The 27517-nt window shown below is 43.1% G+C and overlaps 2 protein-coding genes across 2 annotated transcripts in view; one reads left to right on the plus strand and one right to left on the minus strand.

The window, feature by feature from the left end:
* STRADA (STE20 related adaptor alpha) overlaps positions 1 to 27517 on the plus strand; it is a 424012-nt gene that overhangs the window by 154953 nt on the left and 241542 nt on the right. The gene's annotated exons all lie outside the window — the stretch shown is intronic.
* Positions 247 to 26366, minus strand: DCAF7 (DDB1 and CUL4 associated factor 7). The gene is made up of 7 exons (XM_066363057.1): positions 25990 to 26366; positions 9956 to 10114; positions 9166 to 9277; positions 8657 to 8775; positions 5020 to 5229; positions 3974 to 4091; positions 247 to 530 (listed from the first exon to the last, which is right to left on the minus strand). The coding sequence occupies exons 1-7, from the start codon at positions 26125 to 26127 to the stop codon at positions 358 to 360; spliced, it is 1029 nt and encodes a 342-aa protein (XP_066219154.1). The 5' UTR covers positions 26128 to 26366; the 3' UTR covers positions 247 to 357.

The raw sequence follows: 27517 nt of genomic DNA on the forward strand, positions 1-27517 counted from the left end.
GACAGAGAGACATCTGGGGCAGATGAATACAAGCACAGCCAGTGCCTGTAATGCTCATTAACACAACAGCTGACAAACAAATATACAGAAATTTTTAATTGAGGAACCAAAGGAGAAGAGGAAAGGAGAGAAAATCTTAAAACTCAGCCCTGGGCTGAGAACGTGCCACATAGCACTGAGTCTGGCACAGAGAGCGATGGGGTGACTGGCCAGGAATCCTAGAACAGTTTCTGGTAACAGTGGGTGCAAAGCATCGAAAGACACACTGGCCACCGGAAACGCATTTCTTCTTACTTTGGGGTGGGGCAGAGCAGGAAACACATAAGCCCCTGCCTCATGGGCATGGTGCCTCCAACATTAAACTCTCAGTATCTCCAGGCAGTTGTTGTAGCAGATGGCAATCCAGTCGGGCTGAGTTGATGCCCACTGCACATTGTTGATCTCTCCCTCGGCTGTGTAGGCCAGGATAGGGTCCTCGATGGCCCGAGGCATTTGCTGGATGTCCCAGATAAGAGCCTGATGGTCATCCGCTAAGGACAGAGAAAGCCAGAAAGCAAAGTCACAACTCAGGCAAAGAGGATAATGATCCTGCACTTGGTGATGATGGTGGTAACAGTTTACAAAACATTTGCTTACCAAAACCCCAGTGAGGGAAATTTTATTTTAAGCCCCTATTTTATAGAAGAGGAAACTGAGATTCAGAAATATTAAGGGACTTGCCCCAAACCAAAGAGCTATACAGCCAGTGAGTGCATAGCTGGCATGCAAAGCGAGCTTGACAGTCTTAGGGCTGCATTCACTGCATCAGAGCTAGGATGACAGAATGGGATTTGGTGGGCACCTCTCATCTTAGATAAGCAGGAACCAGGGAAGGATGATGAGATGAGAAAAAAATGATTCCAAAACATATTATTTTCAGTCACTTAAGTACTTGAGTGATTAAAGATTCCTCTCTGGTCCTGGCTAGATAGCTTGGTTGGTTGGAGCATTGTTCCCAAGCACAGAGGTTACAGGTTCAATCCCTGGTCAAGGCACATACAGGAACAGAGCAATGTTCCTGTTTCTATTTCTCTCTTTCCCCCTTTCCTCTCTCCCTAAAATTAAAAAAAAAAAAAAAAAAAAAGATGCTTCTCTGATGATTCAATTTAATAGAACACCCCCCTACTATTTTATGGACATTTACACTTTAATGAGGTGTTAAATAGATAATGAAATAAAGTGCTGTGTGGGCATGTGCTATTAAAAACAACTTTCCCAATAAAAGGACCTTGGAAAACACCAGGAAGAAGGTAATCACCTTAAATAAATATATGAGCACACAAGAAATGACTAGGAGAAAATATATCAAAATGAGAACAGTGGTACTATCAGGATAGCAAGGTTCTGAGTTAGGTTTACTTTTTTCTAGTTCCTAAGTGATCTATAATGTGATCATGTTACCTTTATAATCAAAATAGTAAGTTCTTAATTTAAGAGAAGAAAAAGGCGCCTGACCAGGCAGTGGCGCAGTGGATAGAGCGTTGGACTGGGATGCGGAAGACCCAGGTTCGAGACCCCAAGGTCGCCAGCTTGAGCACGGGCTCATCTGGTTTGAGCAAAGCTCACCAGCTTGGACCCAAGGTCGCTGGCCTAAGCAGGGGTTACTCAGTCTGCTGAAAGCCAACGGTCAAGGCACATATGAGAAAGCAATCAATGAACAACTAAGGTGTTGCAATGAAAAACTGATAATTGATGCTTCTCATCTGTCCCGGTCTATCCCTCTCTCTGTCTCTGTAAAAACTGATGATTGATGCTTCTCATCTCTCTCCGTTCCTGTCTGTCTGTCCCTATCTATCCCTCTATCTGACTCTCTCTCTGTCGCTGTAAAAAAATTTAAAAAAAAAAGAGAGAAGAAAAAGGCAAGGACCTTCACTATCACAGTGTCTCCTAATCCTATCAGCCCATCCTGATGTGAAAGCCTGTCTCTGATACACAGGGGATCTGAAGAAATTCAACTCTCGTTGGCCAGGCTCACTCAGGCAACACTGGCCTCCTGCCACAACCACATAACCCAGGCAAGGTGTGAGATGCTCTTCTGGTGACAATCTGTGTCAAGAGATTTGGGGAACTGTTTGAAACACTCAGCACCTCTAAAGCACTAAGTTCCTTTTCCACAATGTTCAACCAAGCACACACTTTAGCACCGCCTCCTTCAACTGAAAGGACTCAAGACAGGCGCACTCCACACAAAAGCAGCGAGCCAGGCAAAGGCAGCGCCAGGAACAGACAATGGACTTCTGCTGGAGGAATACTGCTGTTCTCCATGAACAGTGAATGGTAACTTTCTCCCCCCCCCCCCCCACCATTCATACCCCTAGTTAAAAAGAGGGCAATAACAAAGACATCAGACCACAAGCTAAGTCAGGTACACAGGAAGGCAATAGGGCCCTAACTATTCCTCAGTGAGACATAACGGCATAAGCAAAGGCCCCAAACAGAAAAAGCTTCTTAAGCCTTTCAAATTAATGTTAAAATGTCAGAAAACCATGTAAATACACTGCTCCTTTAGCTCCACAATGAACAAAGAAATAAGGACAGTACTGATTAGCAAGGAGAGGAAAAGGTATGCTAGAAGGGAGGCACTGACAAAGATAAGAACACTATAGGGCTAAAGTGAAACCTCGTCTGTGTAAAATAAAGGGACAGAATATTCATGTTGGGGGTATGTGTGTATTATACCCACATAAAAAGGTCTGGAAGGAGACACAAATTGTTGCTAGAGGTCACCTATGCAGCATAGGACTGTGGTGGAAATGGAATAGAAAGGAGAAAAGATTCTCACCTTATATACCTCTGTATTAATTTAATTTTTAACTTTTAAAAATTTATTTGAGAGAAAGACAGAGAGGAACATCGATTTGCTGTTCCACTTATTTCTGCATTCACTTGTTGCTTCTTCAATGTGCCCTAACAGGGTTATCAAACCCACAACTTTGGCACGTTGGAATGATATGTTAACCAACTGAGCTATCCAGCCAGGGCTTTTTTTTTTTTTTTGACCGAGATAGAGAGAGAGACAGAGAGAGGGACAGATAGGCAGGAAGAAAGATGAGAAGCATCAATTCTTCATTGCGGCACCTTAGTTGTTCATTGCCTGCCTTCTCATATGTGCCCTGACCCAGGGGCAACAGCAGAGCAAATGACCCGTTGCTCAAGCCAATGATCTTGGGCTTCAAGCCAGCGACCTTTGGGCTCAAGCCAGTGACCATGAGTTCATGTCTATGATCCCAGTTCAAGCCAGTGACCCTGTGTTCAAGCCAGATGAGCCCACGCTCAAGCCGGCGACCTCAGGGTTTCGAACCTGTGTTTCCTTGCGTCCCAGTCTGATGCTCTATCCACTGCACCACCACCTGGTCAGGCTTGTTTTAATTTTTAATAAGAGAATTATATTATTTCTAGAATAAAAGCACACTGATAGCCAGCAAATTTTTAAGGGGTTCTCTTTTTGGTCTGGCAAATGGAGAAATGAAAATTACAAGTCACATACCACAAGACCCGGCCAGGCTACACAGGGCCCTTCAATGCATCCAGAGCTCACTGTAGGTTCATTACATCTCCCAAGGTAAAAGACAGTTTTGGCAGTCCCAAAGATTCTGTTATGCCTAAGACAGACTGCCTTTGTTCTCCACATTCCTGGAACTAAGTCCTCTGTGTCAACCTACATTTCAGTAGGGGACGGGACAGCATAAGACACTATAACTAATACAAGATATAAATAGTATATGGAAGATTCTTTGATATCACTGAGGGTACAAGAGCGTTTGGAAAATTTGATTGTTTCGGGTTCACAAGTGTGGGGAAACTCTCAATTGGGTTACTTTGTGTAACTTTCTCAAACTATCCTTGGGAAATAGTAAAGATTACAATTCCAAGGAGACAAGGAAGATCTCCTTACCTCTCCTTCCCCATGCTGCCCATCCCCCACCATGATTACCTGCAGTGCAAATGTGGCAGGATGAATGTGGGGCCCAAGCAATGCCATTGACACATGCTCGGTGGTTGTTTAACCTTGCGACAGGCGTGCAAGGAACTCGGACATCCAGAATCACTACCTGCAGAAATAACAAATAAACAGCGCAGGAACTTAAGGGTATGACAGAAAAAAATGAACAAAGACACTACACAGGAGAAAAATATTATTAAGTATAACTTCTTCATTTGTGGATTTAAAGATTATTAGACACAGAGGGTCATTGTTCCAAAAGTAGCTACTTGATTGAGGAAGAGAAAACAAAGCCGACATAGGTAGTTTACAGTCTGTATCTAAAGCAATACAGGGTCTTCAGACTGATAAGGAAGGGGAGATGCAGGAGTAGGTAGTATGAATGTAAATAACACTCCAAATGCTGTTAGGTGCGTGTGCTAAGATTCTATACATGCTCAGTGGGACAGAGTGAAAGCACTTTCTGCCCCCGAAGCAGAATTTGGAATGTAAGGAGTTTGAGCTGCTGGCTTTACCAAAACAAAGTTAATCACTGCATCATCTCTATCCACAATTTACTGCTTTTATCAAATAACAGGCGATAGAGTGTTGCCATTACTATGTCTGTTTGTTAAAGCCGAAGAATCTGTCCTGATAGAAGGGGGAAACTTCCTTCTTTACTGAGCACCAAAGCACATATGATTTGGTTTACTTTTCAGTTTTCCTTTTCTAGACATCAACTCCAACTCTTCAAGTATTAAAGGTTCTTAACACATTCTGCTTGTTCTAGATCAGGTTTTTTCAATCTCAGCACTCCTGCCATTTGGGGGCAGATGATACTTTGTTGTGGGCCTATACTGTGCATTATAGGAGGGTTGGCAGCATCCCTGGCCTCTGCCCACTAGACACCAATAGCACCGCCCCCTCCCTGAGTTGGGATAATCAAAACTGTCTCCAGACATTTTCAAAAGTCCACCAAGAGAAAACTGCTACCAGTGCAGAACGATTGTTCTAGATATACTAGGAAGTACCAGAGTTACTTGAAGCAGGGTGCTTACCTCCATTCCATCCATGGCCATGGTGGCCAGGTAGTTAGGGTCCTGCTTGTTCCAACAGAGACGAAGCAGTGGGTGATGCTGAGGGTCTTCATAAATGATGGTGCTGTGTTCCAGATGGCGGAGGTCAAACATGCGCACCGAGCCATCAGCACCCACAGAAGCAAACATGTCCCTGCCACCCCCAGCCCGGCTAAACGCGATATCATAGACCTGTTGGTGAATAAAACATTTCAGTCAGATTGCAGTCCATTATCTCCTTTTCCCACAGCAGGGAAATCTGCTATTCCTAGTTCATCTAGACCCCTGTTCATGACAGCAGGAGTTAAATAAAGCCAAATAGTATCTGCAAATATGGATCCCAAGAACTCTAACAATCAATGACTTTCCAAAGAGTGGAGATCATTCTGCTATAAAAATTGGCTGGCTTCTTTCCACATTCCTGCTTTCCAAGTCTTCTCCCTCCAACCCCTGTGATAAAACAAAGAGCACCTACCCTGCTGACCAACAGAGCACAGTAATTCTGAGCAAGTATTTTGTATATTTACACAGGCTCCATGGAAGCCAGACAGTGGCTGTGTTCTACACAATACAAGACTGAGATATTTATTTCCTGGGCATCAGTGGCTTTCATTTGTGTGCAGTCAGAGGCAGATCTATGACCACATTAAGGCCAAGCTCATCAATTAGAGACGTGGAAGCAGCCCTCCTGTGACCACTTAATAACAGCCCGGCTGGTTTTGTGGTGAAACCTGGACCTGAGGCTCATTCACAAGAAGAAGTAACAGCAGATTTAAATCCTGGCAGGTATTCCTATATTCATAAAGAGGTTCAGTATCACTCTCTTGTTCCAGGACAAGAGAGTTCTTCTTGTTGGTCTGCATTCATAAGTGAGTCAATTTAGGTTTTGAATCATTGCTTTCTGCATTTAGTACTTGCTGTAAACACTGCCCACCACTACAGTCTGAGAAAACAGGCAGGAACAACAAGAGCTTCAGAGAAAGAAAAGGACAGAGGAGACAGACAAGCCAGATCCAGGCAAGCAGAGGGAGAGAGAAACAAACAAGAAGAACAAATGAAAGGAAAGACAAGACCCATCTTCTGAGTCAAGATGAGTAACAGATGACTTCTGGAGAGACATGACTGAATCTCTAAATTCCATGACCCCAGCCTTCTTGAGGTTCTGCCTACTGAGGGACACTGCCAAACACCATCTATTTCTATTCAACCTCATAAGTTCCCTTTTCTCTATGAAGACATTACAATTCTCTTTCTACGGTGGGAATTAGGAATGATTCAAAAGGGAACTAACTGGCCAGGTCACCACAAGGCGGCCTGGCAGCTCCAGGCTCTATCCAGTACTGTCCAACTGCATGAGGGCAGAGGTATGTTTATCAATGTGAGCGCCCCATAGGGCCGGCTCTCTTTAGTCCCAAGAACAGGGACACCACAGCAGCATCACTATGTGACAAAGTGCATGGGGCAATGTGGCCAAGTGTGTAGAGCTTTCTCAGCTTACTGACTGCTTCTTCATTGGGACTCCACCAATGCACTTCACTACAAACCAAGGGAAGAGACAACCCCACATATATGCTACCCTCCTCTATACCAACCTTCCAGGCAGCAACAAGAGCCCCCAAACAAGTCTTTACTTTGACCGAGAGAGGTGGGCAGAGAAAAACCAAGGTGCTAGTAGGTGTCACTGTTTCTCTCAGAGCAACTATCCTCAGGTTCCTTTCTTCAAGGTCAGGGTGCTAGTCCAGGGCTTGTTCGCTGGTTCTAGCCCTTCCCTGTGGTAAGGAAAAATTACCCCCCCCACACACCTTGTTTCTTGAAGTATCTCTGGCAATGGTGTGTCCCCTCCATGGTTCTAGCTTTTGCCAGGTAAACTCAACCCCTGGGCTCCAGTAACCCTGCCTGCTCTCTTGGCCCTTCTGGCCAGTAGGCAGTGCTGCTACCTGCTGCTCCTAGTCTCTACATCACATTCATTGTTGCCAGTGTGGCTTCACAGCTTTATCATCGTCTGTGTCAGAAGTCCCCTGGATAAAACCCCCTCCACCTACATACTTAGAGTAGGTCTGCTTTTTCAGACTGGACCCTGACAGAGAACAGCAGACTATATTGTCACATAACTAAAATGTAACAACCTGTTCCACTTGATGTCAAGAGGGTTTCCAGAAGTTCCTTACTGGTCCTCTCTGCAGAACAAACTCTTCCTTTGCCCCTTGGTTCAGCAGCAGCCCAGTCCAGCAGTCTTGTAACAGATCTTACCCTTAGGAGCACAGAAAGCCAAAGAACGACCCCTTACTAAGAATGATAACCTAGTCACCAACTTCCCATTCGGTGGACAACCTCAAGTTTCTGACTGAAGGTCAAAGCATCCTTTTTCTCTGTAGATATTAATGTTCCTTGATGTACAGGGTAAGGTGGAAGAGAAAAGGAAACACTATCAACAGAAAATCAACTAGGAGCATGCAGCAGCTCTGGGAGAAGATTTATGACCATGTTCCAAAATCACTAATAAGAATGCTTTGATTAAAACAATCACAGAGCTCCCTGCAATAAACAAAGAAGAAGCATCACCATCAAGATAAGTCATATTCAATTCCAAATACTTTTAAGTATTAAGTGAAAATACTATAATTTCATAAAACAAGTTTAGAGAAAAACTGATGAATTAGGTTTGACTGCCAGGAAATTTGACTTTTATCCTCCTCTTACCACCCCTCCTCCACAAAAAGCAAATATTTCAAGATATGTGTTACTCTTAAGATTAACTTTTCATCACATCAGGTCCCAGTTTGTCTATAAGAGAGTTCATTATTAAAAACCAGCAATCTACCCCAAGAACACCATAGCACGGTTTCAAAAGAAGAAATGCACCCCTATGTTTATGGCAGCATTGTTCACAATAGCGAAGATTTGGAAACAGCCCAAGTGTCCATCAGTGGACAAGTGATTAAAAACCTTTGGTACATATATACTATGGAATACTACTCAGCCATAAGAAATGATGACATCAGATCATTTACAACAACATGGATGGACCTTGATAACATTATACTGAGCGAAATAAGTAAATCAGAAAAAACTAAGAACTATATGATTCCATACATAGGTGGGACATAAAAATGAGACTCAGAGACATGGACAAGAGTGTGGGGGTTACAGGGTGGGGGGGAGGAGAGGAAGGGGGTTGGGGGCGGGGAGGGGCACAAAGAAAACCAGTTAGAAGGTGACGGAAGACAATTGGACTTTGGGTGATGGGAATGCAGCATAAGCAAATGTCAAAATAACCTGGAGATGTTCTCTCTGAACATATGTACCCTGATTTATCAATGTCACCCCATTAAAATTAATTAAAAAAAGAAAGAAAATTGCAAATAAATAAATAAATAAAAACAAAAATCCCCAGCAATCTCTGGCATGAGAAGAAAAACGACAGACTAGAACAAGTTGTTTATATCAGTCAAAAAATGCACTCCTTTACAACAGTGTTATTTTCCTATTTTGACACGTTACTATTTTCAATTTAGACACAATGTTAGCATTACGATTTTTTGCATCATTTGCAAAACAGTGACAGGACAGCCTGACCACCCTGAAGGCACAGAAACCAACAGGCGGACAGCATCATTACCTCTTTATCATGGGCAATCAGCTGGGTCTTCACATGGCCAGACACAAGATTCACTCGTCCCAACACCTGCCCTGTCTCCAGCCCCCAGATGGTACAAGTCGTATCAATGCTGGAGGTACCTGGAAACAACCAGTGCACATCAGTGGCTGACAGGAGTGAGGTCCCCAGGCAAGCTTCTCTACTTGTGCCTACGCACCTGTTCAGCTCAGGAAACCACATGCCATGAACACTTCCTAGCATAGGGAGGGTACCAGGAGAGCCCCAAAGAGTTAAGTGTTTGATTCTTACTTAGACTTGAGACTCTGATCAGAAACAAGCCACACACACATGGGAAGTTTGATTCCATATGTGGAATGAATAACCACGTTCCACATCCAGTCTTTTTCCCAGTGGGACCCACTCTAGGATGCATCTATCTCAGGCCCCTGGTTAGAACCTGGCCAGTGATGTATCTGAGAAAATGTATCTTGCTTCTTCAAAGCAGGATCTGGATTCCCTCACTCCCTTACCTAAAAGATAAGGATCCACCTCATTCCAGTCAAAGGAGGTAAGAGGAGCACAGAAATCTGAGTTCTTGTTATTGTTTAGCAAACATTCCAGCCTGGTCTCTGTCTCACCAACCTAAAAGAACAATTTAAAAAAATTAGCCAGTCTCACCTTCACAAAAAAATCTTTAAAGCCGTTTAAACAACATCTTAGTAAATATAAGACATGGGGGAGGGGGGGAGAACATTTTTATCACAAAGAGTAATAAAACCCAGAGTAACTCCCTAAATGCTATTTCTTCCCAAACTTTCTCCTTTGCCTAGCTTTGTTTTCCAAATTTTCCTAAAGGAGAGGCCCTCTCACCTTGCCCAACCCAGAATGGATCTCGGTACCTTGCCTGGCTAGGCACTACACTACCAGGCTGGGGGTGCCTCTGCCGCTGAGCTCAGCTGAGAGGAGGTAAAGCTCCATAATCCACACGCACACTTTACTAGAATCAGGGGTAGTTTGTTTAATGTACTCAAAAGTATCTTGGCTGTAAACAGAATAGGAGGCCTCAATTATCTCCACCCCTAATAGAAGGTTACATCAGGTTAGCTGAGCCTCTGGTTTCCAGGGCTGGCTGCAGCCAGCAGCAAGAACTTCAAGGAATCTTGGCTAGGTTTACTAGGAAATCTGCTGAGCCAAACCAGGTCATTTCGAATACACGAGCATTTGTTTCTCCAGGCTGAAATGACACACGCTGCTTCTAACCCCAGGCTGTTCTCCGTGACTCCACACTGCTAATGACAATTGACATGAGCACTGGCTTACCCTCCACACACGCAGATAGTCGCCACTTGTCGCTAGGAGGTCTGGATAGACACCTTTTGTGTCAGGGATCCACATGAGCTTCGTCGTGGGGTATGGATGGTCAAAGGTGTTTCGGCAAATAAACTCTGAACTCTCTTCATCGAGACCAACAAGCTGAACCTGTAACACAACAAAGTTGAGCCACATAAACCTTTATTTTCTGGAGCAGTGTCAAATACATTCGATCTCAGGTCAGTGGCAAGTCCTGACACTGTACTGCAGAGTTCAGGAACAATTACAGAGAGAAGCCATGTAGGGCAACCACCCCATTGCTCAGCGGAGGAGACCCACACTCAGGTTGGGTTACAGTCAACGCTGCAAAGCTAGTAAGAGGCAGAAACAAAACTTGAAAACAGGTTTTCAGACTTTAAATCCTGCACTTTTAACCCACAGAATTCCATTATCTGCCAGCAGATTATACTTTCCCCCACATCCCAGGCATCTGATAATGTGTGGTTTTAGTGACTCCATTGTCTTGAAGTGCTGCTGTTTATTAAGGCCCTGTGCACTCCCATAAAACAAAGGGACATCTGCCCCTCACTGGCTAATAACAAGTTTACACATAAAGGTATGGAAAAAGAGCATTCAGAACCAAAACCACTTTACTGGGGGGGAAAAAAAAGTGGGTACCATTGCTAAGAAAGTTCACTGGTTCTGGCCAGTTTTTCTTAAGAGTCAATTTTAAGTACATATTGACTTCCAATCTTTGCTGTCAAATTCAATATGGCTCTATAGGAAATGCTATTCGGTATGTATCTGCTTATGAACTTCCACAAACTGCAAAATGGAATGGGGAATTGTTCCAAAAGATCCACAATGAGAGAATAAGCACTAACCATACAACAGAAAAAGAATTTCTCCTACTCTGTCTCACGTCACTCTTAGATGCCAGTATCTTCCTACCTTTTAAAAAAGTAGGTACACATTTGCATACAGTAAAATTTTACTTAATTTAGGTGTACAGTTCAATAATCTGAAATGTATACATTTGCAAATATATACAGATGTGTAACCCCTCCCAACAACAGTTAAGATATAGAACATTTCCAACACCCCAAAAAGTTCTTCTCTGCAGTCAATCCTCTACCTAGTCCTAAGCCTCAGATCTATAGTATTGCCTTTTCTGTAATATGGAAGCACATAGTATTGAAACTCTTGCAACTGGCTTTCAGTATGCCGCTCTTTTTTTTTTTTTTCTTTACAGAGACAGAGAGAGAGAGTCAGAGAGAGGGATAGATAGGGACAGACAGACAGGAACAGAACGGAGAGATGAGAAGCATCAATCATTAGTTTTTCGCTGCGCGTTGCAACACCTTAGTTGTTCATTGATTGCTTTCTCATATGTGCCTTGACTGCGGGCCTTCAGCAGACTGAATAACCCCTTGCTTGAGCCAGCGACCTTGGGCTCAAGCTGGTGAGCTTTTTTTTTTTTTTTTTGCTCAAACCAGATGAGCCCGCGCTCAAGCTGGCGACCTCAGGGTCTCGAACCTGGGTCTTCCGCATCCCAGTCCGACGCTCTATCCATTGCGCACCGCCTGGTCAGGCAGTATGCCGCTCTTGAGATTCATCCGTGTCATATCAGTAGCATCTTTTTTTTTTTCTTGAATATGCATTATATGGAAGCAATATTCAGTTGATGAACTTATGGATTATTTCTAGTTTGAGGCTGTTAATGTAAATCGGAACAAACATTTATATATGAAGTTTTTTGGGGGGCAAGCTTTCATTTTATTTCTTGGGTAGACAACTAAGAATGAAATTGCTGGGTCATATAATTGAATGCTTAACTTTATTAAAAAACAAACTGCCAATCCGTTTTTGGTTGTTGCTTTTTTATTGATTTTAGAGAGAAATGGAGAGAAATTCAGAGACAAAGACAGGAACTTCTTCTATCTCTCCCTGTATTTGCCCTGACCAGGGGTCAAACTAGTACAACCTCTGCACTTTGGGACAATGGTATAACCCAGTGGTCCCCAACCTTTTTTGGGCCATGGACCGGTTTAATGTCAGAAAATATTTTCACGGACCAGCCTTTAGGGTGGGATGGATAAATGTATCACGTGACCGAGACAAGTGTCAAGAGTGAGTCTTAGACGGATGTAACAGAGGGAATCTGGTCATTTTTTTAAAATAAAAGATCGTTCAGACTTAAATATAAATAAAATGGAAATAATGTAAGTTATTTATTCTTTCTCTGAGGATTGGTACCAAATGGCCCACAGACCAGTACCAGTCCGCAGCCCGGGAGTTGGGGACCACTGGTATAACCAACAGAGCCATCCAGCCAGGGCGCCAATCCATTTTCTAAATGGCTTTGTCATTTTGTATTCCCACTAGCATTACATGAGAGTTCCATATTCTTTTTTTTTTTCTGAAGTGAGAAGCAGGGAGGCAGAGAGACAGACTCCCGCATGCCCACCAGGGGGCAATGCTCTGCCCCTCTGGGGCACTGCTCTGTTGCAACTGGAGCCATTCTAGCACCTGAGACAGAGGCCATGAAGCCATCCTCAGTGCCCAGGTCAACTTTGCTCCAGTGGAGCCTTGGCTGTGGGAGGGGAAGAGAGAAAGTCGAGGGGGAAGGGTGGAGAAGCAAATGGGCACTTCTCCTGTGTGCCCTGGCTGAGAATTGAACCTGGGACTTCCATACGCTGGGTCAACACTACCGCTGAGCTAGCTGGCCAGGGCATGTTCTACATTCTTGTTAGCACTTAATATTGCCAGCTTTTCTCTTTAAGTCATTCTAATAGGTGTGTAGTAGTATTTTAATTTGCATTTGTTTAGTAACTAATAATACAAACCATCTTTTCATGTACTTTCTGCCATCTGTATTTATTCTCTGGAGAAGTCTGTTCAATATTTTGTCCTGTAGACATTTTTTAGATACACAGAATTAGGCAGAAAGTAGAGTTCCCATATGCCTCCTGTTCCTTCCACATGCACTATTAACATAACTGTACCAAAGTGGTAAGTTTGTTACAACTGATGAATCTACAAATACACATCATCATCATCCAAAGTCCAGAAATTACATTAGAGTTCAGTCTTTGTATTATACATTCTATAGGTTTGGGCTCAAGCCAGAGACCATGGGGTCATGTCTATAACCCCATGCTCAACCTGGCGACCTCACAGATTCGAACCTGGGTCCTCAGCTTCCTAGGCCAACATTCCATCTGCTGTGCCACTGCCTGGTCAGGCTAAATGTACTTTCCGATAGTAAGAGAATTATAAAGTGTACAAATGTATAAAATCAAAGTAGAGGTACAGTAAAGTTAGTAACTCCCCCATTGCATCCCCAATATATTACATTATTAATTTGGTGTATGTTGTTTCTACACTCTTCTCTATGCTCAAACATATTTACACATAGTGTAAGGTTTTACTTCAACTTTCAGAAAAATGCTATAAATCTTTTTTTTAATTATTTATTTATTTATTCATTTTTAGAGAGGAGGGAGAGACAGAGAGAGAGAGAGAAGGGGGGAGGAGCTGGAAGCATCAACTCCCACATGTGCCTTGACCAGGCAAGCCCAGGGTTTCCAATCGGCGACCTCAGCGTTCCAGGTCGACGCTTTATCCACTGCACCACCACAGGTCAGGCTAAATCTTACTTTTTATTAAACAAAATGGGTATCCCTCAGGTCAATATGTAGGTCCAACTCACTTTTTATTTTATTGATTTATTTTTTTATTATTATATTCTAATGTTTATTTTATAGATTTTAGAAAGGAAGAGGGAGAGCAAGAGAGAGAAAGGAACACTTCTGTATGAGCCCTGACCGGGGGTCAAACCCAGCAACCTCTGTGCTTCGGGATGAGGCTCTAACCAACCAAGCTAACCACTGATTGATTTTTAGGGTGAGAAAGAGAAACACTGATATCTTGTTCCACTTATTTTTGCATTCATTAGTTGATTCTTGTATGTGCCCTGACCGGGGATCGAATCTGCAACCTTGGTGTAACAGGATGATGATGCCCTAACCAACTAAGTTACCTGGCCAGGGCCCAACTCATCCTTTTAATTGGTACACAATATTTTAAGTCTTAGACATATATACGTGCTTATGCCCTGTCTTTTTTTTTGCGGGGAGGGGGACAGAGACAGAGGAAGAGTCAGAGATAGGGAAAGACAGACAGGAAGGGAGAGAGAGATGAGAAGCATCAATTCTTTGTTGCAGCACCTTAGTTGTTCATTGATTGCTTTCTCATATGTGCCTTGATGTGATGGGGTAGGGTGGGGGTGGAGTCTATAGCAGAGCGGGTGATCAAGCCAGCAACCTTGGGCTTCAAGCTGGCGACCTTTGGGCCTCAAGCCAGAGACCATGGGGTCATGTCTATGATCCCATGTTCAAGCCAGCAATCCTGCACTCAAGCTGGATGAGCCCACACTCAAGCCACTGACCTCGGGGTTTCAAAACTGGGTCCTCTGTGTCCCAGTCTGACACTCTATCCACTGTGTCACTGTCTAGTCAGGCATGTCCTACTATCTTTATTTCTGGAGGCCAAAGTTCCAAGAGTATTAGAAGGTATATGCATTTTAAATTTTAATAGATACTGATGTATTTTTTTTAACTTTTCAATTAATTGAGGGAGGGGAGAAAAAGAGAGGGAGGGAGGGAGAAAGAAGAGAGGAGAAAGGAGAGAAAGAGAGAAGCCTCAATTTGTTCCACCTAATTGTATACTCATTGACTGCTTCTTGTACGAGCCCTGACTAGGGATTGAATCCATGATCTCAGTGCGCCAGGACACTTGATCCACTTGAGACACCTGGTCAGGGCTTGATATACTTTCTAAAGAGGCTGTAGCAACTCATACTCCTACCAGCTGTATAGAAAGGTGCTCATTTCCCTATACTGTCAACATCATAAGGTAAATTCTCATTTTAACTACCTGTGCAGGTGAGCATCTTTTCTTATTTATTGATCACTTGCACTTCCTTTCCTAAGAACTGGCTATTTATATTTTGTCTATTTCTCTATCACAGTAAGTAAATTAGCTTCTACTGTCTGCCATGTTTTGAAAATATTTCCCTCTGGCCTATCATTCGTCTTTTGACTTTGCCCACAACATATCTTTTCATATAAAAATGTTTTATTGCCTGACCAGGCAGTGGCACAGTGGATAGAGTCAGACTGGGATGCGGAGGACTCAGGTTCAAGACCCCGAGGTCGCCAGCTTGAGCATGGGCTCATCTGGTTTGAGCAAGGCTCACCAGCTTGTTGAGCCCAAGGTCACTGGCTTGAGCAAGGGGTCACTCGGTCTGCTGTAGCCCCCCCGCTCAAGGCACATATGAAAAATGAATTAATGAACAACGAAGAAACCGCAATGAAGAATTGATGTTTCTCATCTCTCCCTTCCTGTCTGTCTGTCCCTATTTGTTCCTCTCTCTGACTCTGCCACAAAAATAAATAAAAGTGCCATTTAAAAAAAAAAGTTTTATTTATATACTATAATCTGTCAATATTTTCCATGTTGACTCTGGATTTAATGAGTAGCTTATATACTGCCTTCTCCTCTGCTCACCCCACTGCCCCAGTACAATTTGTTAGTCCATTTTCTCCTACTGTTTGTGGGACTTTATTTACATTTAAAGAGTTGACCTAGACCTGTGGTGGCGCAGTGGATAAAGCATCGACCTGGAAATGCTGAGGTCGCCGGTTCGAAACCCTGGGCTTGCCTGGTCAAGGCACATATGGGAGTTGATGCTTCCAGCTCCTCCCCCCTTCTCTCTCTCGGTCTCTCCTCTCTCTCTCTCTCTCTCTGTCTCTGTCTCTCCCTCTCCTCTCTAAAATGAATAAAAAAAATAAATAAAGTTGTCTAAAAAAAAAAAAAAGAGTTGACCTAGAATTTGATTTTCATATATGACATGAATTAGAGGGTTTTAAATTTTCCTGCCAGATGGACAGCCAATTATGTCACATAATCTGTATTTTTTCCTCAGTGAATTAAGGTTCTATCTTATCACATATTATACTTCCATACATAATTAAATCTGCTTTGGAACATTCTATGTGGTTCCATCCATCTTTCTGGCTATAACTATACCAATTCTATACTTATTCTAATTTGATAGGGCAAGTGTTACCCACTGTTTTTCAACATCTTTTTTCCCATAATTTTTTCCTTGGAACATCAGTATATACTTAAAACTCTGGAGACAAATCAGTATTGCAGTTCTGGCCCTGCTTTTATCTACTGTATCACGTTGGGCAAATTACTTAGCATATCTGGGTTTTAGTTTCCTCATATTCCCCTAAGTATTGATATGTAGAATTTTTTTCCAATCTGTTGATTTCTCCTATTAAAATTTGTTTTTCTTGCATTAGTTGGATAGCTTGGTTGGTTAGAGCATTGTCCTGAAGCACAGAGGTTGCCGGTTCGATCCCAGTCAGGGCACCAACAGGAACAGATCTATGTTCTGTCTTGCTCTCTCTCCCTTCCTCTATCAAATCAATAAAATTTAAAAAATTTTTAATGTACCTATATATAAAAAATTGTTTTTCTTAACAGATGGTCAATTTTTGTAAACTGAGTTATCTTTTATTATTATTATTTTTTTTGCCTTTTTTTTTTGTATTTTTCTGAAGTTGGAAACAGGGAGGCAGTCAGACAGACTCCCGCATGCGCCCGACCGGGATCCACCGGGCATGCCCACCAGGGGGCGATGCTCTGTCATCTGGGGCGTTGCTCTGTTGCAACCAGGGCCATTCTAGCACCTGAGGCAGAGGCCATGGAGCCATCCTCAGCGCCCGGGGCCAGCTTTGCTCCAATGGAGCCTTGGCTGCAGGAGGGGAAGAGAGAGACAGAGAGGAAGGAGAGGGGGAGGGGTAGAGAAGCAGATGGGATGGGCGCTTCTCCTGTGTGCCCTGGCCGGGATTCAAACCCGGGACTCCTACATGCCAGGCCGACGCTCTACCACTGAGCAAACCAGCCAGGGCCTTGACTTATCTTTTAAAAAGTGAATTTTTTGACCCTGGTCGGGTGGTTCAGTGGATAAAGTGTCATCCTGGCATACCGAGGTCATGCGTTCAATCCCCAATCAGGACACAAACAAGAAGCAATCAATGAGTACACAACTAAACAGAACAACAAGTTGATGCTTCTCCAACTCTCTCTCTCCCTTCATGCCCCCCTCCCTTCTTCTCTCTCTCCAATCAATGGGGGAAAATTTTAAGGTGCATTTTCCCCCCTATAAACCTTACATATTCATAAGTGTATTTTCAGGTGTTTATAGTAATACAATGTATATGAACTGCGGACATGTAGACATTGGCCCATTAGTTTCTGTTTGCCTGCATGTCTAAGACATTCATTTTTCTTTTTTAAAATTTTATTTATTCATTTTAGAGAGAAGAGAGGAGAGTAGAGGAGAGAGGGAGAAGAGACAGGGAGAGAGGGAGAGAGAGAAAGAGGGAGAGAGGGAGAGAAGAGACAGGGAGAGAGGGAAAGAGGGAGAGAGGGAGAGAAGAAGAGAGGAAGAGAGGAAGAGGGAGAGGGGAAGCGGGAGAGAGGGAGAGGGGGAGAGGGGGAGAGGGGGAGAGGGGGAGAGGGAGAGGGAGAAAGAGAGAAGAGAGGAGAGAGAGAAGGGGGAGGAGCAGGAAGCATTAACTCCCATATGTGCCTTGACTGGGCAAGCCCAGGGCTTTGAACCAGCAACCTCAGAGCAAAACATTCTTTATTCACCCTTAAAATGTAGAAACTGGCCTTGGCCAGTTGGTTCAGTGGTAGAGCCATCAGCCCCATGTGTGAATGTCCTGGATTCAATTCCCAGTCAGGGCACACAGGAGAAGCAACCATTTGATTCTCCACTTCTTCCCCCACACGCCTCTCTTCTCCTCCCACAGCTATGGCTCGATTGATTCAAGCACATTGGCCCCAGGCACTGAGAATGGCTCCATGGAGCCTCCACTTCAGGCACTAAAAATAACAGCTCAGTTGTGTGCCTGGCCACAGATGGGCAGAGCATCAGCCCTAGAAGGGTTGCTGGGTGGATCCTGATTGGGGTGTGTTGGGGCGCATGTGGGAATCTATCTTCCCTCCTCTTACTTGAAAAAAAAAATGTAAAAACTTTCCTAGAAAATGTTTTAGTGCCAATTGTTCTGTGTCAATTTTTATTGAGATATAGTTTGAATTCATTACTTCAAACCTTTATTTCTATAAAGTCTCTAACTGCATATTTGAGTTTTTATGTTTCATTAAAGTCTCTAACTGTATATTTGAGTTTTTGTGTTTCATTTCTTTGGTCTTCTTCAGGAACACCAATTATACCTAAGTTATATCTTCTTTGTTTTCTGCCTCTAATATGTTCTTTTTAATTACTGATTTCCATTTCATTTTTCTTCATCTGTCTTCCCTATCCTTCACTGTGTTTTTAGTGGTTGGTATTCATTTTTATTCTTTTTTTTTGTATTTTTCTGAAGTTGGAAACAGGGAGGCAGTCAGACAGACTCCACATGCGCCTGACCGGGATCCACCCAGCACGCCCACCAGAGGGGGATGCTCTGCCCATCTGGGGCGTTGCTCTGTTGCAACCAGAGCCATTCTAGCGCCTGAGGCAGAGGCCATGGAGCCATCCTTAGCGCCTGGGCCAACTTTGCTCCAATGGAGCCTTGGCTGAGGGAGAGAAAGAGAGAGACAGAGAGGAAGGAGAGGGGGAGGGGTGGAGAAGCAGATGGGCGCTTCTCCTGTGTGTCCTGGTCAGGAATCGAACCGGGACTCCTGCACGCCAGGCCGACGCTCTACCACTGAGCCAACCGGCCAGGGTCCATTTTTATTCTTTTAATGCTGTGATCATTTCTGTTTTCTCTTCCATTATTTTCCTGGGCTCTCCCTGCTGATGTTTCATTTTCTCCTGTAACCATGTTTTATTTTATCTGATCTCTGTACCTCTGCTTGGAATTCTTTATTTTCTTAAGTTTTTCTACTTCATGGTGGCAGGACTGGCCAGTAATTTTCAACTGAGGTAAAAATCATTTTCTGCTTGACATGTGGTGGTGCAGTGGATAAAGCCTTAACCTGGAATGATGAAATTGCCAGTTCAAAACCCCAAGGCTTGCCCAGTCAAGGCACATATAAGAAGCAACTATGAGTTGATACTTTCCACTCCTCCCCACCCCACCTCCACCACCTTTCTCTCTCTCTCCTCTCCCTAAAATCAATAAATAAAATCTTTAAAAAAAAATTTTCCCCCACTGTGGGTACTTAACCTGCCACTAATTTACTACCCCCCTTCACATTGTATCTTTCTATAGCTACTGTGCCGGCTCCTTTTGAGTAAGGGAAGTTCTTCCTAGATGATATGAAGAAGGATCCTATAGGAAAGAGGTTATGGCCATGTTCCAAGTTACAGTATAGCAGAAACATGTGAAGCTTTTGCATCTCCCAGCCAACAGAAATGAGAAGCTACCAAGCTACTCACAATTTAATTTCTTGTTCAACCTGCCTCATCTAATGATTCTAGAGAAGATGACACATCTATGTGTCCCCTTGTACAGCTTAGCTCCCCTCTCCCCCAAAGTGTCAAATGGGGTCCAAAGAAGCTCCTAGTGCCAGCCTTTGCAACCTTTTTCCACTGTCTCAAACAAAGAATTGTTGATTTTGCCCATCAAAATCCTATTCTGGAATACTATGCTCTTCTGAGTTTAAAACTTTTAAAACTGCAGTTATAAATATTCTTTCTCAGCATCTTCCTATACACATTTGATCTTTTCTTTTCCTTGAGAGAGACAGACAGACACAGGAAGGGAGAGACATGAGAAGCAACAACTCAGTTGTGTCACTTTAGTTGTTCATTGACTACTTCTCATACATGCCTTGAACAGGGGCTCCAGCTGAGCCAGTGACCCCTTGCTCAAGCCACTGACCTTGGGATTCAAGCCAGCAACCATGGGATCAGTTAATGATCCCACACTCAAGCTGGTGACCCCTCGCTGAAGCCAGTGACCCTGGGGTTTCAAACCTGGGACCTCAGCGTCCCAGGTTGATGCTCTATCCACTGTGCCACCACCAGTCTGGTCCCATTTGATCTTCATTATATTGCCATTCTTCATCACTCCTTGTCAGAACATCAGGAAAAATTATTTGACTTTAATCATCTTACTATCAACATTTAGGGTACACCTCTGCCCTTTTCTCCCCAGTCTCCCCTATCCTCCTGCTAAATTTCTTTTATTTCCCACCTCCACCCTCTTTCTGTAACTGGTGCCTCATAATTCTTTCCCCCAACATGTGAAACAAATGCTCCTAAAAGGAAAAGGCTATGAAGCAAGATCATTTTTATTTAAACTGTGGATTTTACTATGCCCGATGTCTGCTAAAGGAGCAGATATGCAATATAAAACATTTACCCCTTGAAGGCATGACCACATCTTCACTTTCACTTTTATTACTTTCATGAATAGCAACATAAATTGTTTACATTAGTCATACCTTACATATATATTTTTAAAATTTATTTATTGACTTTAGAGAGAGAGAGAGAGGAAGGAGAGAGAGACAAGAACAGCAACCTGTTCCTGTATGTGCCCTGACTGGGGATCAAACCTGCTCTAATCAATCAACCTATCCTGCCATGGCTCTCATACTTTATATTTTTTAACAATTAATATTATATTTTTAAAAAATTAATAGATGTCATATATATCTTATTAATATAAGCTTCCTGAGGGAGTAAAATAGTGTATTTATTACACAAAGTGTTAGCACCAGAATATGAAGGTTAATGCATATGTATATGTGAGTTTTTTAAGAAGCCTCCAAGTTATTCAAATCAATATACCACTCTAGTCAATGGAACATTGTCCCAAAGTTGTTAATATGACCAAAATCAGCTAAAGCAAAATTCTGAGAATAAAGCAGCTTTTCTTGGCCTTTTCCATTTGTCCTCCCTTCCAGCTTATTCCTGACTACTGCTGATCAATGTCTGCAGAGAGATCCTGCCGTATCAAACTCTGAGATGCATTCTGACATAGCACCCCTTCAGCTCCTGGCACAAGGTTGACCAATTAGCCAACCAGTTAGGCATCATAGCCTCAGGCAGGCCAAACTACCTACAGAACACAGATTCATTCCTTGTTCAAGTCACAGCATCTCCAGTAAGTTTGTGTGAGCCAGATAAGGGCAAAAAGCAATAAAGCTGCAGCACTTTTATCTATATAGTTGCTCCTATGAAGAAATTAGTCCTCACATTGTCTAGAAAAAAGAAAGGAGGAAGTTAAAATCAGAAACATTTTATATTTTAAATTCCCCTGCTGACAGTCTTGCCATGAACTGATGGAACACTGAAAAATTTCCAAGTCTAAAAATAGCTATCAAAAAGTTATGTGTACTAAAGCACATATTCTTTATTGCTGCCAATCTCATATCTGCTACTGAAGGCTACAGAAAGTTACCAACCACCATCACTGTGCCTAAAGCATATATGTATGTGTTCAAAACCTACTTGTCAAATTAATGAGCAAATAAATGAAGATCCTGAAGGGCTACCACAAATATTGAGAAATGAAAAATAATATACCAAAGTCAAGATAATTATACACCAAATATATAAAGCAATTCTGCCTTTAAAAATCTCAGAGGAGGCCCTGGCCAGTTTGCTCAGTAGTAGAGCATCAGCCTGGTGTGCAGGAGTCTCAGGTTCAATTCCCGGCCAGGGCACACAGAAGAAGTGCCCATCTGCTTCTCCACCCCTCCCCCTCTCCTTCCTCTCTGTCCCTCTCTTCCCCTCCCGCAGCTGAGGCTCCATTGGAGCAAAGTTGGTCTGGGCGCTGAGGATGGCTCTGTGGCCTCTGCCTCAGGTGCTAGAATGGCTCTGGTGGCAACAGAGCATCGCCTCCTGGTGGGCGTGACGGGTGGATCCTGGTCAGGTGCATGCAGGAGTCTGTCTGACTGCCTCCCCGTTTCCAACTTCAGAAAAAATACAAAAAAAAAAAAAAAATCTCAGAGGAATCACAAGCTGACAAGGCAAGCATTCATCTCATGTGTACTTCAAGTACAAAGTGATATTACCCAAATTCACTACCAGTATTTTTCAAAAAGCATCGTATACCTACAGTCTCTCTCCTCACAACCACAAAAATGTTTCCTAATATTAAAGCACAAGTGGTCAGCTAGTTAAAATTATGGCAAAATAAATCCCAATCACCCTGCCAATTCTATTCAAATCCAACCTTGAAACATCCAACTAAATCAGGGGTCTCAAACTTGTGGGCCGCATGTGGCCCACCGAACAATTTTGTGCGGCCCGCAGACTAATCCACGAAGTTCAAAATATTTTGGATAAAATTAAGTAAGCCTAGGGACCTACTTGTATTTTTCATTTCTCTAGCATCCTAGCTAGATATTAGCTTAGTTAACAGCAGTTGTGATGCGAACTACAGTTTCTGGTCGTTTTGTGACACTGAGTAAACTGCATGTACGATTGTGCTTGTTGTACTGATTTTTTTTTGTTTTCGACTGCAGTGAGAAAAGTGTTGCGTAACAGTTGCCTTTTGTAGACCTAGTGCGGCCCGCCGAATGGCTGTAATCTTGCTCTGCGGCCCACATGCTGAGTTGAGTTTGAGACCCCTGAACTAAATAGAATAGAAGCCCAGGAACTGCTGCCTATTTTCCCCATAAAAGAGGGGAAATAGCACCAGTCCACAGACTACAGATATTGTCAAAATTCAGGAGAAATACCAAAGTTCTTATATCAGAGTTACTATATCTAAGCCTGGTAGAACAAGAGAAAACGGGCTTAAATGAATATGTTACAGTACTTGTATTGTAGTCTGACTACAAGAAGCTTATAGACCACAAAATGGGTCTGGTTGAAAGGAATTATGGAAATTTCCCAAATTTATTCAGATATAGGAACAGCTGAAAGTCCAGTTGTTCTTGAAATGCTAACAAATTTAATTCTATCAAATGAGGAATAATTTCAGTATAGGAAAACATAATTACATTAATACAAACATTAACACTTATAACTATGCTTGACCAGGCGGTGGCGCAGTGGACAGAGTGTCGGACTGGGATGCGGAGGACCTAGTTTCGAGACCGAGGTCACCAGCTTGAGAGCGGGCTCATCAGTTTGAGCAAAGCTCACCAGCTTGGACCTAAGGTCGCTGGCTTGAGCAAGAGGTTACTCAGTCTGCTGTAGCCCCCCGCCCCCATCAAGGCACATATGAGAAAGCAATCAATGAACAACTAAGGTGTCGCAACAAAAAACTAATGATTGATGCTTCTCATCTCTCTCCGTTCCAGTCTGTCTGTCCCTATCTAGCCCTCTCTCTGACTCTCTGTCTCTATAAAACAAAAAACAAACAAACAAACAAAGACTTATAACCATGTTTTCTGCCCTGGTAGGATAGCTTGGCTGGTTAGAGCACCATCCCAATATGCAAAGGTTGTGGGTTCAATCCTTGATCCAGGCACATACAAGAACAGATCGATATTTCTCCCATTCTTTCTCTTTACAATCAATAAATAAATTTTAAAAAGTTATAAACATGTTTTCTTATAATCTACACAGTTAAAAAGACCATTTCTGGGCTTTTCATCAATGTTAATTTGCTATGTCCATTTATTTTGTCTTTCTGGCAATTACAGTCAAGGGCAAGCAGGAAACAAAAGTCTGAAAAATTTTTAATTCCTGCAAATTATGAAATCTAACACCTCCATGTCAAAGTTTCTCTAAAACAGAGCCTGGGAATTAATGCTCTAAAGTGGGATTTAGCGCCCACCAGTCCCTTGGCACAGACCTTCTACAGCAGAATTTAACCTGGGGTCCATAAACTTGAATCCAAAAATTACATTCATATTTTCATTGATCTCTAGCTGAAATTTAGCATTTCCTTCTAAATGGAGGTTGTACAGCGACGTGAATCTGTGACTTTGTCACAAATATAAACCATTGATTCTTTTCATATCACATTTCAGTGGTTAAAGATCTTCAACCTCTATTTACTTCATCACTACTTCAAAAGTACAGTAATAATCACACTGAATAATGTAATTTAATAAATTAAAGTACATATTACTATATCACTACTTTTTAAAAAATGTCTTGATACCTATAGTCCAATATGACTGGTTTCCTTCATAATCCTATGCATTTTATACATTTGAAAACATAATTGTGAAAAAAAGTCTATTGATTTCAGATTGTCAAAGGTGTCCATGGTGTACATATACATACACAAGTTAAAAACCCTGACCTAGACAGGTGGGGGCACAAAAATAGTTTTAAGACACTGATCAGCTACATCACATGAGTGAGTTAAGATATAGATAACTGCTTATTCTATTACTAATGGGATTAATAATTTGCATTGCACTACTAAGGCCTGTGTGTCTAGCACAAAGGAGCTCTCATACAGTTGCTAAATGAAAAGACAAACTTTGGGGTAAAGTTCCTGCAGTTGAGGTTTGACACCAATTACTCCACTAACTCCACCAGCAGTCTGTGGCTCAGTTCTTCTCTCTCTTAAAAATGTAACTACTACTGCTTACTCAGGTTAACCCTGGAAGAACTTACAAGGAAAAAAAACATTCTGTGTTTAAAAGACATATTTTAGAAGACATAATTTACTTTTATTTTTTTTAACATGTATCCTTAAAAAGTAGTTCTGCTCTTAATTTTACTTAACATGGTTTCAACATCAGGACCATGAATTCCATTCCCAGCTCTGCTGTACACTATGACCATAAGGAAGAAAGAGGAATCACACAAAAGAAAACAAAGCTATGTCTTGCTCAGGACTTTCTGGGTAACAGTGGACTTCAAGATCAGTTTGTATGCCCTGGTATTTGTTTGTAAATTGTGAATGTGCCATGGCTGGGTAATGAGAATCCATGATTTTTATCAGTTTCTCAAAGGGGAAAGACCTTAAAATCTAACTCTAGAGAAACAGCTGTGCTCCTTAGAACTGTAAACAAACTTACAATGTTCAAATGTTTCTTACAGGACCTTCACCTTTTCTACAACACACTGTGGGTCAGAAATAGTAAGAATAACATGTGCAATTCCCCACAGCTAGTCAATGGGCCAGACAGGACCCAATCCTAGACTGCCTGGCTTTTCCCCCCTGCACCACACCTGTGGAGCAGTAGGAGTGCTTTAAACACACTAGCCAAGGCTTTCAATTGCTCTGATCCTTAACAATCACAACATGTACTCTAATACAATAAAAGGAAAAGATTAAGAGGTAGAAGAAAGAAAATTCTTCCCACTGACTTACTCAACTTTCAAAAATAAACTTATGCTGCATTGCCAGCTTAAAAACTTCCCCCTACGACCCGTGCTTCAACGAAGGCCTCGAATTGATGAATACTTACCACTCAGGGTTGCACATCTGTATGAACAATAAAGAAGTCAAGGACAGATGTGGCAAGTGTCATCCCTCTCTATTCAGAAAATAGGAACAAGGCTAGAGGCCAAGATTTACAAAAAGAGATCGCTTTTGAAAGGACAGATAATGAGGCAGCAATGGCAATCCTGGCAGAGGGATGGGGTAACCATGAATAGTACCTGGGGCTGGGAGTAGGGGGACAGGAAATCTGCAAAATAAACAGCCCTAACAGAAATCCAGCATGGTCAGAAGTGAAGGACCACCAACTGCAGTGCGAGCACTATCCTCCATTCATCACTCCCTCTTTCCTCCTCCGCCCCCCAACTGAAGCAATGCGGCAGGAGGGGGAGAGAGGCGTGATAAATGACGTAGCATTGGGGTGTCAACTGCAGTTTGAGACCTGTTTCCAACACGAAACAGCTGTCTGACTGGCAAGTCACAAAACTGTGCCTCAGTTTCCCCATCAGTTAAATGAGGTTAAGGGGTAACTACACTACCGGCTACACGGGGATGCTGCCAGGAGTAAATGAAACAAGGCCGAAACACTGCTCAGCAGCAGACTCAGAGGAACCGCTCAGTGACGCTAAGTAAGGCAAGTCCGCAGGAGGGTCCCGGGGTCTGGGCCCGCTCCGCGTCTGCTGGGTTCCGAGCCCCTGTCCGGCCCACCTTGTTGTTGTACTCCTCCACGAAGCTGCCCAGAGCCAGGCGAAAGCGCTTGTCAGGCCGCACGCTCCAGTTCATGGCGTAGACGGTCCAAGGCGCTTCATACTTGTATATCTCCTTCCGTTTGCCGTGCAGGGACATGGTGGCTGCGGCGGGGCCGCACTGAGGGCCGGGTTGGCAGCGGGCGGCGACAGGCGGGGTACGAGTCGGGCGGAGAGCCGGACTTGGGACCCAGGGGACCGAAGGGAGGCGGGGCCGGGGCGGGCACGGACAGCCTAGCCCGGAAGCGGGGCCTCGGCAACAGACAACGACGGCCCGGCCCGACCCCCTGTTTCAAACCTGCTAGGGATCGGACGACAACCACCTTCCGTTTGAGACGCTTCCCCGCCCCCTCGGAAAGGAAGACACGCGTTACCCACAGTGGTGCCGTCGTTGGCTGCCTAACACATCATTTAATACAGTTTCTTCTTCTCATTGGCTATTTTACCTGTAGCTCTTGGAATCTTCTCGCTATTGGTGAAAACGTTTGTCATTTCAATTACTTTTCCCGCCCAACTCCAGGAGGGGGCAGGCTCTTTCTCGGGCCCAAAGGTCATTGGTTGACAAAGATGTCAGTCAGAGGAATAACAGTGTCCCGAGCGTAAATGGGGCGTGAGTAGCAGAGGATCTAGTGCGGAGCAGCAGGCCTCCAAGTTCTAGGCCAAGTGAATGAGAGCAAACCTCTTGTGTGACCTCCTTTGAGTTCCACTTAGCAGCTGCTGTTCTAGCTGCTTTTCCACGCCCTCGAGTAAAAATGGAAATATTGCCTTCCGCAAGATCCTGCTGAATTTCGCGGTACTGATCCCCTCGGTGTGGCAGTCTGTCCAGCGAACCAAACGGGAGCCACCTTCTCCCCTCACTAATGCTAATGCCCCTTTTACGCCGGGAGAGTTGTTCTACCGTACCCCAAGGGCCGGCTCACGGGCACACCGTTTGCAGACCGACCCGCAGATATACTCAACGCCTGGTCAGCTTCAGTCGGGCCTTCCTGTCCATCTAGAAATCTTAGTAATTTTAGGGTTGGTTTTCATAGGGAAGCTCTATCTGACTGACCAGCTTGGCTCTTAAATTTTTTTAGATCCTATTCCATCCTTTTGCTACCTCCGATCCCAAAGCAAAAGCTAAGCAAGCCCCAAATTTATGTGTTCTGAGTTTGAAATGGAGAAGAGTCCAAAGCTTTATACGTAATTAAAATGGTTTCCAATTCTTTGCTTTCAACAAAATGAAAGGAGGATTGTATTGATTTGTTAGATATCATTAAATATAGTTTTTAATGATAAAGGTGATTGTTATAAGACAACTCAGAAAGAACTCAAAGAATTTTTAGTGACTTTGCTTTTAATAACGAACTCCTTACAGTCCCATCTATTTATATGCACAAGTTTTCTCTTTGCTCTTGTTTTTTTTTTAAAAAAAGGAAAGACAAATAGGTACAAAATTGTGGCTAAACCTTGTCTTATTCTACTTGATTTGTTTGTTTTTGTCAGAGACA

This window comes from Saccopteryx leptura, chromosome 2 (assembly GCF_036850995.1).
Source record: "Saccopteryx leptura isolate mSacLep1 chromosome 2, mSacLep1_pri_phased_curated, whole genome shotgun sequence".
Classification (NCBI taxonomy): Eukaryota; Metazoa; Chordata; class Mammalia; order Chiroptera; family Emballonuridae; genus Saccopteryx; species Saccopteryx leptura.

Coding starts and splice junctions, on each gene's coding strand:
- DCAF7 (XM_066363057.1), bottom strand. CDS start 26,127: ATGTCCCTGCACGGCAAACGGAAGGAGATATACAAGTATGAAGCGCCT. Junction 9,278..9,955: donor ACTATCTGCGTGTGTGGAGG/GTAAGCCAGTGC, acceptor TTGTTCTTTTAG/GTTGGTGAGACAGAGACCAG. Junction 5,230..8,656: donor TGATTGCCCATGATAAAGAG/GTAATGATGCTG, acceptor ATTCACCAACAG/GTCTATGATATCGCGTTTAG.